The sequence below is a fragment of the Podarcis muralis genome, chromosome 13 (assembly GCF_964188315.1).
Source record: "Podarcis muralis chromosome 13, rPodMur119.hap1.1, whole genome shotgun sequence".
NCBI classification, from domain to species: Eukaryota; Metazoa; Chordata; class Lepidosauria; order Squamata; family Lacertidae; genus Podarcis; species Podarcis muralis.
The window spans coordinates 11361160-11377479 of NC_135667.1; the positions used below are offsets into that span (position 1 = coordinate 11361160).

General features: G+C 40.9%; 2 protein-coding genes across 2 annotated transcripts; both read right to left on the minus strand.

The window, feature by feature from the left end:
* Positions 1 to 862: 862 nt before the first annotated feature.
* On the minus strand, positions 863 to 10185 carry LOC114583440 (vomeronasal type-2 receptor 26-like). The gene is made up of 4 exons (XM_077917981.1): positions 9361 to 10185; positions 3523 to 3750; positions 2399 to 2525; positions 863 to 1820 (listed from the first exon to the last, which is right to left on the minus strand). Exons 1-4 carry the CDS (start codon positions 10183 to 10185, stop codon positions 916 to 918), a joined length of 2085 nt encoding a protein of 694 aa, XP_077774107.1. The 3' UTR covers positions 863 to 915.
* Positions 10186 to 11020: 835 nt separating this feature from the next.
* Positions 11021 to 13297, minus strand: LOC144325274 (vomeronasal type-2 receptor 26-like). The gene is made up of 2 exons (XM_077918018.1): positions 13122 to 13297; positions 11021 to 11391 (listed from the first exon to the last, which is right to left on the minus strand). Exons 1-2 carry the CDS (start codon positions 13295 to 13297, stop codon positions 11070 to 11072), a joined length of 498 nt encoding a protein of 165 aa, XP_077774144.1. The 3' UTR covers positions 11021 to 11069.
* Between the last annotated feature and the right edge of the window lie 3023 nt (positions 13298 to 16320).

A 16320-nucleotide genomic window follows, 5' to 3' on the forward strand; every position in this document is an offset into this window, starting at 1 on the left:
ACTGTGTACATGACAAAGTGCAGTCAAGGAAGGTTATCTTAAAGAGAGTCCTCCTGAATGGATTTCCTACCTTAAGGAAGTTTTGGACACCCAACATGACCAGCTATTCTACTCATCCCACATTTAGGTATATATAGTTGACTGAGGAATACTCTCTCCATAGGTTCGAACAAAATCTCAGGTTTTGAAATCTGCATTTAGTGATGTTTCCACTGCTAATATATTTCATTATCACCATCACTGCAACTCAGCATTTTCAGTCATAAACCAAAACTGTGGGGAACAGTCCAGTTTGTGAGAGGTCATTTCTGGGCATTAGGTAATTTGGACCTATTCTCTGAGCTGTGCTCAGTTGACTCCAGCAAAAGATCTCACAAGGGAGTGTGTTTTAGGAGTTAGGTAGGTTGTGGACACACATGGGGATTCCAATTTACACTTTTAAGACCTCATGTTCCTAGATTGATACCAAGAACATATGTTAAACTACAAACACATCTCTCATTTACATATTTCTCTCTGTCAGTTACTCTCTATTGTTGGATTCAGGCCTCGCAAATATAACATAGCTTTTTTATTTAGATTCTTAAATAATTCATATATCACTTAATCAAAGAACCCCAACAACTCTAATACTAATACTCTCTATTCTTCATTCATATTAGCTGTTTAATCAGAATAGCTACAGAGTAATGTTGATGTTTCTCTTTCAGAATTTTACCGACTTTTACTGAAGCTCAGAAGCTGAGGTGAACATTTGCCTCATTTGATCAGATTGGCCTCTTACAATAACATGCAACAAACAGAGCACAAAAAAGCTGAAATATTTTTATTTGGTCACATTGTCCTCATCCATTAACATTTTTGACGTTTCAGTGTTGAAAACTAAGAACAATCATGGAAGCATAAATTCTTATATTATTTATATCTTTTTTGTATTAAATGCTCTCTGGTGTTCAACTCAGGCCTCACTACAATAATGTAGCATTTGGGGAAAAAGATGCAAGCCAGTAATCCAGCACTAGAAGCCAAGATGGAGAAGATCTCCACAGCCACCATGTATTTTCCTCTGGTGCTCAGGTAGGTGGGAATGAAGGAGAGCCAAACACTACAAAAGACCAGCATGCTGAAGGTGATGAACTTGGCTTCGTTGAAACTGTCTGGCAACTTCCTGGCTAGGAAGGCCACCGTGAAGCTGACAGTGGCCAGGAAGCCCATGTAGCCCAAAACACAGAAGAACATGAGGACTGAACCTTCATTACAAAGAAATATGATTTCTTCAGTCATTGACTGCATGTCCAAATCTGGAAAAGGGGGAAAAGTTGCCAGCCAAAGACCACAAAGCCCTACTTGAAGAATGGAGCCAGAGAGGATGATGGAATAAGCCAGTTTTTTGCCTATCCACTTCCTGATTGTGGATCCTGGCTTGGTAGCCATGAATGCCAAAACCACTGATATAGTTTTGGCCAAGATGCTAGAGAGGGCCACAGAGAAGACGATGCCAAAACTTGTTTGTCGGAGTGGGCAGGTTGCCTGCTTAGGTGTTCCAATGAACATCAAGGAGCATAGGAAACACAAGAGGAGGGAGATGAGGAGAATGTAAGTGAGGCTTCTGTTGTTGGCTTTAACTATGGCAGTGTCCTGGTGTTTAATAAAAATGCCCAACACTAGAACTGTGATCAGAGACAACAGTAGTGCCAAGAAAGTTGAAATGATGGCCAAAGTTTCATCAAAGCCCAGAAAGTTTAGTATCTTAGGAATGCAATTATCCTGGTCTTGGTTTGGATACTTATTTGCTGGGCAAGTGAAACATGTTTCCATGTCTGAAAAGACAAAATGAAATTACGAAGAAAATTCTTAAGAATTTTTGTCACCAGGAGTTCAACTAGTTAATGTTCTTTACCAGAGTAGGTTTCAAAACTTCTAGTTCAAAGACTTTTGTTTGAGATATTTCAAAAATAGATCTCATGCATCAAATCTGGAATTTCTACATAGAGGACATCTCTATGTTTTAGTGGTCCTCCTCCTCTTTTTTGGAATCACAAGCTCCTCTGTAGTGAAAAGAGAGCAATATTACAGCTAAAATCTTCTGAACCGTGAGGGGTGCAATGAATGAGACATTCATTCTCTCCCCAAACTGCCTTCTTCTTAGAGGAGTGACCACCACTTCGATTCCATCACAATTTAGTAGAATTTGGATGTAAAATGTATTACCTTCCTTTCTAAATATTTTTTCTTCAGAATGTTTTAAAGATTATATTGCAAACAATAAGAACAATTTAAAAATCCATTATTTAACCCTCCCCCACACCAGAATTTTAACGACAACAAAATTTTAAGGACCTCAGAGTTGACTAAAGAAATTGTGCAGTTTGGTCTATCGTAACATAACATTTCTCACCCCTTTCATTTGAGTACATCCCGCTGGGACATGCTTCACAATCATAGCAACAAAATTTACTTCTCTCCTTCTTTTTCTTCTCGTAACCAGGATGGCAGTTGTCATTACATACTGACAGGGGTGGCACCTATCCAAAAATATTGGAAGATTTTTTTTTAAAAAAATGGTTGGGTGGTATTAACCTAACACCAGGTGATATATAAGGAATAGAAGGACCAATAGCGTGAAACATATGGTCCATATTTGCACAGGTAGCACATACAATGGGATAAGAAGCAGCTGCATAGCATCATACAAACTCAAGAGGATTATAATGTTCATTTTAAGCCCAAGGAATGCTGTAACAAGCTTAGCATTCTATCTGATGCCACTAACTGATGCCTCTCTTTCTTTTTTCTTTTCCTTCTCCTCCTGCAATGAGGCTACATTTTAATATTTTAATGTTCCATTATTTTAATGTTGTATTTTATTTTTGTTTTTAAGTTGTAATCATTCTTCTTGTTTTTATTATTGCTTGTAAGCCGCTCTGAGCCCGGCCTTGGCTGGGGAGGGCGGGGTATAAATAAAAAAAATATATTATTATTATTATTATTAACTGGAGATCTGCCTCACGTATTTCACACACTTTCTGATATCCATTGGTCCTTCTCAATGTTAGATGTCTTCTGAGCATGTTGCTCTTTTTTGTGTTGTGGTTCATTCGTTTATTTAATGATAGACCTTACAGTATTCCTTAAAGTATATTGCTTATTCCTTGGTGGCTTACAAATATGCAATAAACAAAAATGGAATTTCTAAATCGTATACAATATAATATCACATACCAAGCAGAATGCAGTCAACATAAGCTGTTGGGTCTCTTAAACTAATGTGCAAGCATTTTCCCACAAGCAAAGCTAATGGTTCAAATAGAGATTCTCTCCATTAAAATACTATCCATCTACATATTAATTTCCTCTTCTTAAAGTCTACTTTTCTCTCCCAGCAAACTTCACATTTAATCAGGTGCTAAGTGAAAAAACGCCTCCTTGTTTTCATTGCATCTCATTTTATGTATGTTCCTATGTGATGCCAATAAAGGTTACTTGATTGAATGTTGGTATTTGAGAAATTAATTTCCTCACCTGAGTCAAGCCCCTGTGCCACTTAATCTGTCCATCATTAATGGTGAGCTCTTTCCCTGGAGGGGCCTGAGGATCCAGCCTTCCCACTTTGACCCTGATGTAGGATCTATTTGGGAAAGTGATCAAATTTGTAATATCAAAACCAGCTGCTAATTCTCCACATTCATTTAATGTAATTTCATCACCAACAGAGTTGTTGAATGAGATCTTCTGTAGGAATGAGTGGAGCTAGGTGGAAAGAGAATCAAAAGGTCTATAAAGTATTAAAACATTCTGATTAAGATTGCTGAATAGCTTTTCTAGATGCATTCAAGCTCTTTATAACTAGGGGTTATAAAGTTTTGATTCAAAGTATAATTTGTGACAGTGTAGAATTGGCAGATCCATTCTTGTTTTCTGCAAATGAAGGAATTTATACCACACACACCACATATGGAGGAAAAGTTACATGCTGTCATGTTAAAAGACTTCTTTTATGCCCCTTTTCCATTTCACTTTTTAATCAGTATTGTGTGATGATATGTTCTTGCACAATTGGGACCGTTCAGGGACATAATAAAATATTTGCAATTGCTTCTCCAGACCAATATCTCACCTCTAGGAGGAAGATGGTCTAAGGATCATATTTGGAGTGGACATGACAACTGAGGAGCTTTAAAAAGTTAATGTTATGACAAAACCTCCCAATGATTTATGTTCTGCTTAAGGAGCATAGCCTGCAACTCAGTAGGCATCTTCTTTTCGATTTGAAGAGGCCATTCAAAAGTCTCCATTACAGAAATCAGGTAGGATATGTTGAAGGAAATTCTTTGTAAGCAGGTATTTCACTTCCTGCTAAATCAAATGACTGCTGTCTCATTTTTGGCAAACCATTGCTATTCTAATCTATCACTTGAATACACTCAAAAGCAGATAAAAGAACTTTGGTCAGAAGAATCCATTGGAAGTGTTAAGTCTGGTGATAAATTGTTAAAATGAGCATGAACAGGATCTCTTTATTCACCTGGATAACAGGACATTTTAGAAACAAATTTTCAGAGATTTTGAACAATCACTCTGAATATCAATATTTAACCTCAGTACCAGTTAATTGAGAAGTTGCAGTTTGTTATTCTTGGGCGCTGCCTCTACCCTTTGTGTTTTATTTGAGGTACATTGTGACCTGAAACATATTTTTTCAAAATTGGTATCATGGATAATTAGCTTTATCTAGTGCAATGTCAAACTGCTCCACTGCCCCATTTCCCCAATGGCTCCCTTCTCCTCTGAAGAACAAAAGTGTATTTTTTTCTTGCTGCTATTGCTGGTTGTGGCAGTGCAGAGAAAGCTGGTGAAAAGTTTGCAAAGTTTGGTTGGGTGAGCTTGAAAGCGCTTAAGGAATTCAAAAAGGGAATGGAATTGCCTATTTCCTTTCTTATGTTAACATCACAAGGTGGCCAAGGGGAGAATGTGCTTTAATTTAATTTTCTTTCTCTTTTAGCTTATGGTACCTAAACGACTAAACAACAACCTTGTTGTGTACCAAATGCAATAATACGAGTAATTTTTCACTCACTGGATCATCACTTTGTCTTGGTGAGTGGGCCTGCACATTCCTATGACCCTTGTGAACAAAGCTGTCGGGAGTCTTGTACTCCCAGTAAAGTCACCCAAGCTGGTAAGGTCAAAGGGGAAGAGCTAGACAAAGAATGATCTAAGAAGTCCTCAGTGGCAGAACAGGTGGATGATAACAAGCAGTATGTTACAATGGCTGTGAAGGTGGATGAAGGCTGCAGCAGATAAGAATCTACCAGTCATCGTGATAACCATGCCATCGGAATAAAGCATTCCTGTGAAGACTGTGGATTGGTCAGCGTGCACTGATCTACACACATAAAACAAATTCACACAGGCATCTTCCAAAAACCCATCCCAAACCCCAAAAGTCCCATGGCAATTGGCAAGTGGTAATGGGGGCAGGACCATGAAATCTGGAAACCCCTAGTCATGAACTGGCACATGGGTGGTGGATACAGATTCAGTCACTCTGACTCAAGGAATGAGGCAGTTGAGCAGCTCGGCAGCTGTACCCATGACTGAGCATCCCTATTTAGGATCCACTCTTCTCTCCCCAAAAAGGGGCTAGAAAAGGTGTCCTAAACATAGTCTGCCTCCCTTTTTCCCTGAGTGAATTACTGTGCCCAGTAGGGTCACCACCCAGCAGTCATAAAAGACAATTGAACTTTGGAACATGAAATATACGGACTTTGTCAGATAACACAGATAATGAATGTCCTGAATGCGGAACTGCATCATTGCAAGAGAGCTGCAACATTTTTACATCGATACTGCAGCACTTCAAGAAACTCGAAGAGCAGGTGAGAGTCGACTGAAGGAAGAAAAAGGAGGAAACACATTCTTCTGGAAAGGTCTACCTGAGCAAGAACGTCGAATACATGGAGTAGGCTTTGCTATCAAAAACAATCTTGTGAAGCTCTTGTCAGAAGTCCCTACCAGCATTAATGAACAACTTTCAACCCTTCAAATAAAGCTCACAAAAAACCATCAGGCTACTATTCTAAGCACTTATGCATCAACACTGGATGCTGATGAAGACATTAAAGAAAATTTTTACTCTCAGCTGGATACCATCCTATCGGAGACGCCTAAGGAGGATAAAGTTATCCTCCTGGGTGATTATAATGCAAGAGTTGGGTGAGATTTCAATATGTGGCCTGGGACTATTGGGGAAGAAGGAATTGGCAACAGCAACCAGAATGGAATTTTACTTTTGACGATATGTGCAGGGCACAACCTTGTTATTACCAACACACTCTTCCGACAAAAAAATAAATCTAAAACATATTGGAGACACCCTCGGTTAAGCCACTGGCACCTCTTTGACTATGTACCGGTAATTGTCCGACCTGAAGATCAATGCGATGTGCTCCTTACCAGAGCTATGACGAATGCCGATGACTGCTGGACAGATCACTGATTACTACACTCCACAATGGCTATCAAGGATAGGCAGGCTTCAAGGAAGGAAACCAAGGCACAAAATGAACACTCAAGTCCTTCAAGATCCTATTAAGCGGGATTGCTTCCAAGTGACTCTTAAGGACCATCTGCTTTTGGAACTCCCTGATAACATCGAGGAACTCTGGGCCAAGCTAAAATCATCCATTATTGCAGCCTGTGAACAAACTATTGGATACCAAACCAAGAAACACCAGGACTGGTTTGATGAGAATGACAGTGAGATTGAATGCATGATTGACAAGAAAAGGAATGCCTTTCAGATCTGGCAGAGAGAGAGAAACTGTGCCACTAAGAAAAAAAAAATCTATGTCAAGGCTAAGGCTGAGGTTCAATGAAGAACCAGAGAACTAAAGAACACCTGGTAGATTAAAAAAGCTCAAGAGATCATTGTAAATCGTAATGCCTTGTGGACTCTCCTTCTGAAAATTGGCTGCCCAGATGAATTTGTGAACATCATTCAGCTTTTCCATGATAATATGACAGCAACAATCGCAGATAACAATGGCCCTCAAAGTGAACCATTCACAGCGGGATCATGTGTTAAACAGGGTTGTGTTATCGCCCCAACTGTATTCATTATTTTCATTTCCATGATCCTACACCTTGTTGAAGGGACACTCCCCTCCGGAGTAGAAATCATATGGAAACAGATGGAAAGATCTTAGCGGGCTGAAAGCAAAGAGTAAAGTTACCGTAACTTCCATCATAGAGCTTCAGTATGCTGATGACAATGTAATGTGTGCACACTCAGAGGATGACCTACAAACCATCCTAAATATCTTTGCAGAAGTTTGGCCTATCACTCAACTTACAAAAAACCAAAGTGCTGCACCAACAAGCGCAAAACAACCTCTCTGCAGCACCACAAATCCAACTCAATGGTGTAACATTGGAAAATGTCAATCACTTCTCCTACCTGGGCAGTTATCTCTCCACCAGGGCCAACACTGATGTCTAAATCCAACATTGTCTGAGCTCTGCAAGTGCAGCTTTCTACCAATTGAAGTGTAGAGTGTTTGAGGGCCAGGACATTCACAGGGAAACCAAAATGCTTGTTTACAAAGCTATTGTTCTACCAACCTTACTGTATGCTTCTGAAACATGGACCACTTATAAACACCGTCTTGGGAGGACAGGTGAACTAAAGCAAAGATCACCAGTGTTGAAGCAAAGATTCTTCAACATCAACTTTGTTGGACTGGTCATGTTGTCTTCCATGCCTGATCATTGTCTTCCAAAGCAACTACTCTATTCTGAATTTAAAAATGGAAAGCAAAATGCTGGTGGTCAACAAAAGAGGTTTAAAAACTCTCTCAAAGCAAATCTTTAAAAATGTTGTATAAACACCGACAACTGTGAAACACTGGCCTGCAAGACTTCAATTGGAGAACAGCCTTTACCAAAGGTGTCATTGGTTTTGAAGACACTCAAGCTCAGGATGCAAGGGAGAAACGTGCCAAGAGGAAGGCATACTTGGCAAATCCACACCAAGATTAATTCCCACCCGGAAACCAATATCCCCACCGTGGAAGGACGTGTGGATCCAGAATTGGCCTGCACAGTCACTTACGGACTCGGTGTTAAAACCATGTTTATGGAAGATAATCTTACTCAGCTATGAGTGATCTCTAAAGAAGAAGAGCAATAATACGACCGAAAGCAGGCCCAATTTCAATAGAAACTTGAATATGACTGTGTAGGTTCCACTTTTGGTTGAAAGTGATGTATGCGCCTGTGGGACTAGCTCCTCTCACATTGACCGATTCTTTTTACTCCAAGTGGAAAAAAACAGTTAAATGATTTTTCCATCAGCGATATCCTAACCCAAGTAAATGATAAAGCAAAAATGAATATTTCACAGAGAATGAGAGATATCAAACTACAAAATCACTTAGCCCTACCTGATTTATATATTCCGTGCTCAGGACAAACAGATTGGTGCTGGTACTTCCCAAATATTTGACAAATTTGGCTATCCTCAAATTTAGAAGGACATTTATGCAAGCTAGATTTCATGTCCTGCCTTCTGATTTATTGGAAGGCAGATATAGAAAGATTTTTCACGGCAAGCAGATCTATCCACGTAAGAGCGGTCAAGCAGAAACAGCAAACCATATTCTATTCCATTGTAGATTTTATTCAGATTTCAGAGCATCCCTCATAAACCTGCTTGTACAAAAAGTGCCAGGGAGGATAAAGGAATACTATTTAAATTACCTCCTGTCCAACCAGAATTCTTATGTCACCAGAAATGTAGCTAGATTTGTGCAATAGCCATAAGTAAAAGAAAGCAAAATATCACACATCTGCATAAATCGTCATAAACTGGTACAGTTCTTAGTTAAATCTTTTATTATTTTAAACTCTTATGGTGTTTTATTCTACTGGACATGTATTTCAAGTACACTTAACCACTATATTGCTTGTTAAACCCCATACTGATCATTTTTATTGTTTATGTAGAGAATTATCCATAAATTTTGATTTAATATGCTAGCTGTTTGCCATAATAAACATTGATTGAGCTTATGGCATTATATCCCAGCAAATGTATTTAAACAATTATGCCACACCAAATTTGGTTTGAATTTCTGTTACTATCCACTCCACAGTTACTACCAGCCCCCAAGCTTCAACAATTGTCTAATCAAATGCCACTTGAAATATAGGAACAGCATTCATTCCAACTCTTTAAATATCTGCTGTTATTTAGCCACTATTTATAACTACCGTAAATACCAACTCACATAAAATATCAAGGCAGGGCACAATAGTGAACACTTTGTAAACCAAACTCTTTGTAACAGCAAACACTACCTTCCAAGGCTCTAGATTTTGAGGAGATCGTCTGCCTGCAGCCTCCATTCTTCTGTTGTTGGATCCAGCCAAGTGCCTATGTAAGGCATGTGCCAAAGCAGAGACAGCATTATAGATACTGTAGCTGTGGCTGGTCATGCTCATTTCAAAAAATGGCGCAGGAAGGCTCTCCAGCATTTCCTCTCCAGTACAAGGCTTAGCTTTGTATATTGACTTAGTAGAGTCTGTAAATGAACAACCGAATGCTTGTTCCCAGAAATCTGTGATAAAGCCATTTCCATCTGCCAAGGAAGGATTTACATTCTGCAGAAAGTATTGGAAGTCATGAATTTCCTTGGAATGAATTGCAAAGGAGATAGCACCATGGAACATTTGTATATCAACATCAATTTTTTTTTGAAAAATATTTATTACGAAATCAATTTGAGCTGTGGTAATCCATACTTTCCCTTCAGGTAAGTTCTTTTTGGACTGAGCAAATATGAGCTGAGCTACCTTCATTACGTTGAGAGCAAATGACAACCACATAAGAGATGTACTTTCTCCGTATACAACAACTGTGTTTGCTGCGCTTCTCATGAAAGCTGGGAAAACAAAACTTGTGTCACGCACCACATCAAGTATGTTACCAGTGAAACGTAGATGGTATTCAACTCTTTCTGTGAATGCTGAACAGATCCCATTTTTGAAAAACATTGGTTCAATGGTATTCAAGAAACGTTCTCCAGCTTCGTTAGCAGGAGTGATGAGCCCAACCCATTTCCATCCAAAATGCAGAAGTAATTGGATAAGTCCCTGATACTGAAGTCCTTCATTAGGAACCATGTGGTAAAAGGAAGGGAGCTTAATTTGATTATTTGTGGCTGCTTCAAATGAGCCATACGAAGTCTGTAAAAGGAAAAGCCCAAGCATTCTGAGTGAAAGAATTCATAACAAACCTATTTATCCCATAGATCTCCAATATACTGATTTTATGGAAAACACCCACCCACCCTTACATAAAAAATAAAAACACAGTCTTGCTCATTCCCCTGCCCTGTAGATATTAATTCCCATTATTGCGGAATCAAAGCAGATTCCTACCTGTAGATGTTACTTGACTTCAAGTATAGGAGAGCATTTACTCTTTTTTAATTTGCTGCTTTCTGCACCACAAAATTAAAAAGCAGTAAAATACAAAAATACCATATCAATCACATCCAGCAAAAAACAAAAGAACTAAAATGAAATTAAACAATACAGAACACCATATAATACTGGCACTGCTAGAAGTGTCTCCCAAATGCTGAATGACAGAGCAGTAACTAGAAAACATGGTTTTCAATTAGCCGTTGAACGTGAACATTTTGCAGAAACAGCATAGTTCCCAGAAAAAGAATTTCCCAATTCTTATGGAAAGCATTCCTAGTTAACATGTCCTGATCTTACATGATCCACTGATAATATGTTCCAAGGATGTTATATGTTCCCATCTGGATATCCCATTTCCCAACCTGGCACCTTTGAAGCAATTTCCCTTACATGTATTAAGCACATGTCCTTTGTAACCTTGCCCCTGTCAGGCAGATTGTTGGAGACCGAATGCTATAACAGCAACAAACCCATACATTTCAGTCCCCTTCACTTGTCCCTGTTATAACACTCCAAATTTATGAATCAATATACTCCTGCTGGAAAGAGAGCTGGAGAGTGAATTATGGTGTGAAATCTCAATTTTTTGATAACCATAATATTCCCACCTGTGGAATTTTGTAAAGACCCAAGATGTCTGCCATACACGAGGTGACCTCAGAGCTCAGTCCCCCAATGACTCCTATTACATTTTCCTGGTAGCCACATTTGTAGTTTGGGACAAAAGTATATGAGTTAAACAGCAGATCCAGAGTGGTGCGGTAGGTCATCTTAGCATCATAGTAGCTGTCATAGATGTGGAACCCAAGCGTGACATTGGGCAAGACCTTGGGATCCCCATTGATCTCATCAATCGCAAACACCAGGGCGAGGATGTGCTGGAAGAACTTTGATAACACGCTGTGAATAAAGTGGCATTATTTCATGGGAAAATAAAATAGTGCACAAAATCTAGATCTGAGACTTTTGGGATATAGAAAAACTATAAAGACTATATTCTTTCCTATGAGCCATAGACATGACCAGTTTATTTTTCACATTTTCTCCACCTTTCAGCAATGAAACATAGGCTGGCTTTCTCTGTTCTCTTTGCTCCCCGTGAATCCTCACGACATTCCCTTGGCTGGAGTTGACCCAGAGAATGGAGATTGGAAGCTGTATTTCCCTAGTGTTAGTCTGCTATGCAACTAGAATGCAGGTGGTGTAAATGTCTGTCTGAAACAGGTCCATCAAACGTGTGAGGTAACATTAGCTCACCAACCACATGGCGGCGGCGAAGAATGCTTACATGGTGGCAGAGCTTTTATGAGTGGTGAATGGGTATCTGTCATCTGACCAAGTTGTGGATCGAGGGCCCGACCCCCGCTATGTGAAATAAATACACAAGGACACGTGATATAAGGTTAATGGACAAGGAAAGGCCACAACTTTATTGATTACAGCAGTGAAAAGGTATTGGCTTAGGCATTGGATGACTATAGGAGGTGGGTTTATTCAACAGTAGGTGGAGCCTGTTGATGCCAATCCAACTATAGGCTCACCCCCTGATGTCACCGAGGGTCGTGCCATGGCCTCCCGCCAAGCAGGCATCGGACGGAATACACGACCGCCAGATTCCTTTAACGGAATAACCCACGGTAGATAGCATAGGCGATGGCCACACCTAGCCCTTGACACAGCACAACACATGAATCCAATGCCTAACCTACCCACCAATACCACAAAAGTTGTGACGATTGCTACGAGGTAGGCGAAAAAACCAAAAAGCCTAATGCCAAATGGAAAAATTCCTACCAGGCCCCCCAGACAACCGGGGCGACCAACCTAAGGTCCATAGCAAGGCCAAAAAACCTAGACCCTGAGCTAAATGGGAGTGGAGGGTGGGTGACTCACTGAGGGACGACGACGAATGAGGAGGAGGCGGAGCTGGCACCACAGCATTAAGCTGCTACACACGCCCCCCGGAGGCACCTGGTTGGCTGCCTCCGGTGGGCGTGGGCGCCAGCCAGGTAAGGAGGGGAGGGGGCTAAGGCTCGGTCTCCCGCCCACAACCACTCCCCTCTCTTCCAGGGAGGAGAGTCTTTATCATTTCTCTGGCATCAGTAATGGTGCATGAATGAGCTATCCCAGGAGCTCATTCCTGGTCAGTCAGCACCAATTCAAACACCATAGATTTATAAGTAAAATTAAGACTTACTTTTTTTTGCCCAAATTCAAATCACTTCACTCATTGAATTTCAGTTGTCATTTTACTGCTCGTACATCCAGTTTGGAAAGATACATTTGGAGCTCTTTGCAATCCATTTTTGTTATAACCAATCTGAACAATTTGGTCACATCAACAAACTCGACTGCTTCACTTCTTCAGTTTTTATGCCACCCGCCTTCTCCTTCTCTTACTCAATTCTCTCTTTGCAGAATTGAATCACTAAATCTTAAGGATTCCTAATGTCCAAGTGAGAGTGTAGACGTGACTTGTATGCTCAGATGTTTCTCATACACTCTATCAAATCTTTCAAGGCTGTCAAATCAATGCAGTTCTAAAACTATTCATTCAAAGCAAAGTATATTTCAGTCAAGTATTAGAATGTAAAGCATGAATGAAATAATATTAAGAGCTGTTTACTTACATTGGTCTGTCAATCAAGACTTCAGAGGGGTGTATATTAAATAAAAAATTGGGGAGGATGTAGCGGATATGAGATGCAATCCCACCAATGAGAGGGTCACCTGGCTCATACCACTCATGTGGAATAGGTACAGGATTAGTTGTGGTAAAATGAGCACTATGCACTCGGCACACCATGTTGGGGAAGAGCAAGAGAAACAGCAGCAGGAAGGTTCTACACATGGACTCTTCTTTGCCTCTCTACAATATCATTATTATCAGCAGCCTGATTTGAACAGCATGGATTTGGAGGCAGCAGACTCTGCCAGTTCAGTGCTTAAAGGGACATGCATGCATCTTATCATTAAACACTGTTGCAAAGACCTGCCTTGAATGGTAAATAAGATGCAGTGATTTAAAACTTGACCTATATAGTCACAGAGCCTGGCCTCTGTAACCTGCATTATTCTAACTGCCTATGGAAGACTGGGATACTGTAAATATTTCGGACTTTCTTGTTGATTCTCCCCCCACATTCTGCCTTTCAGAGTTTTGGCTAGGTGAATTAATTATTGTAATTTTAATAATTACAGGGGAGACCATCCCTTTTTGCAATTTTTAAAGGACTCCATGGTGCTTCCAGAACTGCCAAGTAAACATATTTATTACCTCAGTGAGTTATAGATTAGGAATGGTTCTCCAAAGTCATCTAGTCCAACCTTCTTGCTGATACAATACATCCATAGTTATGAAACAATTGATAGACAGGCACCAGCCATTTCCCTAAAAACCCCTCTATCAAAATACAGTATTTTTTAGAGATCAACCAGCCCTAGCCTTCCCCCAGTTTGCTAATTTGCTACTACTGGGGCTCCTGTACTCTCTCATGTATGCTCAGTAACTTTGTTGGGACACTATTGCTACCCCACTAACTGGATCTTGGGAACAGTGGTGGAACTGTTCCAGAGCGTAGGGACCCTGGGAAATGAAGTAAACCATGACACCTAGCCACTTTAGAAACAATACATTTTTATTGTCTGAGGCAATCTGGTACGCATGGGAACCTCTCTGGCAGTGCACTCACTACTGATGGGTGGTCCCAGTGTGTGGTCCCAGCCAGTGTGGTGTAGTGGTTAAGAGCGGTAGTCTGCTAATCTGGGGAACCGGGTTCGCGTCTCCGCTCCTCCACTTGCAGCTGCTGGGTGACCTTGGGCCAGTCACACTTCCTCGAAGTCTCTCAGCCCCACTCACCTCACAGAGTGTTTGTTGTGGGGGAGGAAGGGAAAGGAGAATGTTAGCCGCTTTGAGACTCCTTAAAGGGAGTGAAAGGCGGGATATCAAATCCAAACTCTTCTTCTTCTAATAGTGAATGAAATGTGCTCCAGGTCTTGCTGAACTGCAGCTCCCATCATCCACCCATTTACATCCATTTCTTAAATGATTCAGTATATTTAAAGGACATGGTTGGATTGGTGATTAACACAGTGCAATTTCTTTATGGGCTTCTTTGATGTCATAAAAGGCACCTTGAGAGTGTCAGTGGACAAGCAATGTGGGTCCTTATTGCTGGATTCTCATCATACTTGGGTACTTTCCTGAACAAAAAGTGAATGTATTTATTGCCAGACTGGCTCCGTTCAACTGCCTTTAACTTCTGTAGCTTCTGGAGTGGCACAGCCAACTGTAGGCACTGGTTTGGTTGCTAGTGCAATTCGGCACAGGATGAATAACAAGGCCTCAGGCAAAATTAAACTAGAATTCAATATGCTTTACTAAAAATTTCATTTTCATTTTTTTCATTAGGTTTTCACATAATACATTTTAAGAACACCATATGTTAACCATTCTTATTTTTCTGGTTTTTTCCTGTGACTTCCCATATCACTCAATAAGACGTTATATCTCCATTCTCTGTACTGTCCATTCGTTTCTAACATTACACAAAGTATAAAATATAAGCCTAAAAATAACATATTCTTGTTGTTCTGTTACTCAAGATATAAATCCATCTCATATTGGACAAGAATCAAAGTATTTTCTTAAGGAATCCAAAAATGGTTTCCATTCTTCTACAAACATCTCATTGGTCCGCTCACCTTCTGCAGTGGGCGGTGTTGCGGCCAGACATCCAGGACCTTTAGTGACCTGGCTGTGGGGCGGAGGGATGCCGCCCGGATCATTCTGACTCCCGGCTGTGTCAGGCCCCCGGCTGTCCAATCAGCACAACCGGGGGCAAGGCTGTAGGCTGTTTAAACGATGGCGTGGCTCGGGGACACCCTCCTGTTCACCTCCTCACAGGATCTCCCAGCCCACCCTTCCTCTTTTCATGCATTGCTATAGCAGCGATCTTGTTATAGACAAAAGGGCTCCCCCTACTGGTGTTTTAAGGGGAAAGTTTGACTCTCCTTTGTATTTTTACTCGTTGGGAAAGAAGTAATCATCCAAAAAGCAGATAGGTGTAAAGGTGGTGTTCCGTCTTTGCAGTAAAACTCCAACACACACAGCATGATATTTACAGTCTTTATTACATATATACAAAGAACAGCTGCAGTTCAAAATCATGCATCTGAACCTGTTGGGTCAGTTTCGGGGGGTGGCTTCCTTCAATTTTGGCGCCAACAAAGTAGGCATGGAAACCTCGTGATACGTCTTTGCTCTTTACTTTTCATTTCCCTCCTTGCCTGTGCTGGTGTGAAAGCCCCTCCCCCATTTTCTGACACTGAACTTCCTCCTACTGGCTCTGGTGGCTTGTAGGGCTCTTCACCATCCCTGACCCCCTGCTCCTTCTGACTACTCCCATCCCCCTGCTCTGCTTCGTGCGTCAGTTCCCTGTCTTCCTCTTCTGCCAGTTTCTGCTCAGAACCCTCCCCTGCTACTGATGAAACTGCGCGTTCTGGCTCTTCCCTGACAATAGGGTGTTATCTGTTTGTGTCCCTCCGTGAGTAGAAAAGACTTCCATATGTATAGAAGTGAAGGGTCTTAGCTCACTGGCATGTTCTTTTCAAGGTTCTCACAGGACCAGTGGTCAGGGATGATGGGAGTTGTAGGCCAAAAACATCTGGGGACCCAAGGTTGAGAAAGGCTGAATTAGAGCATAGTAGTGAGCTACCTGTAGATGGGAAGAAGCATCAATCCTGTGGGGTGGGATGTCTGGCACAGAGGAGAGTCAGGTCGCATCAGGCTTTTACATTCTCCTGATGCTTGCCTAAGAACTCCCACCT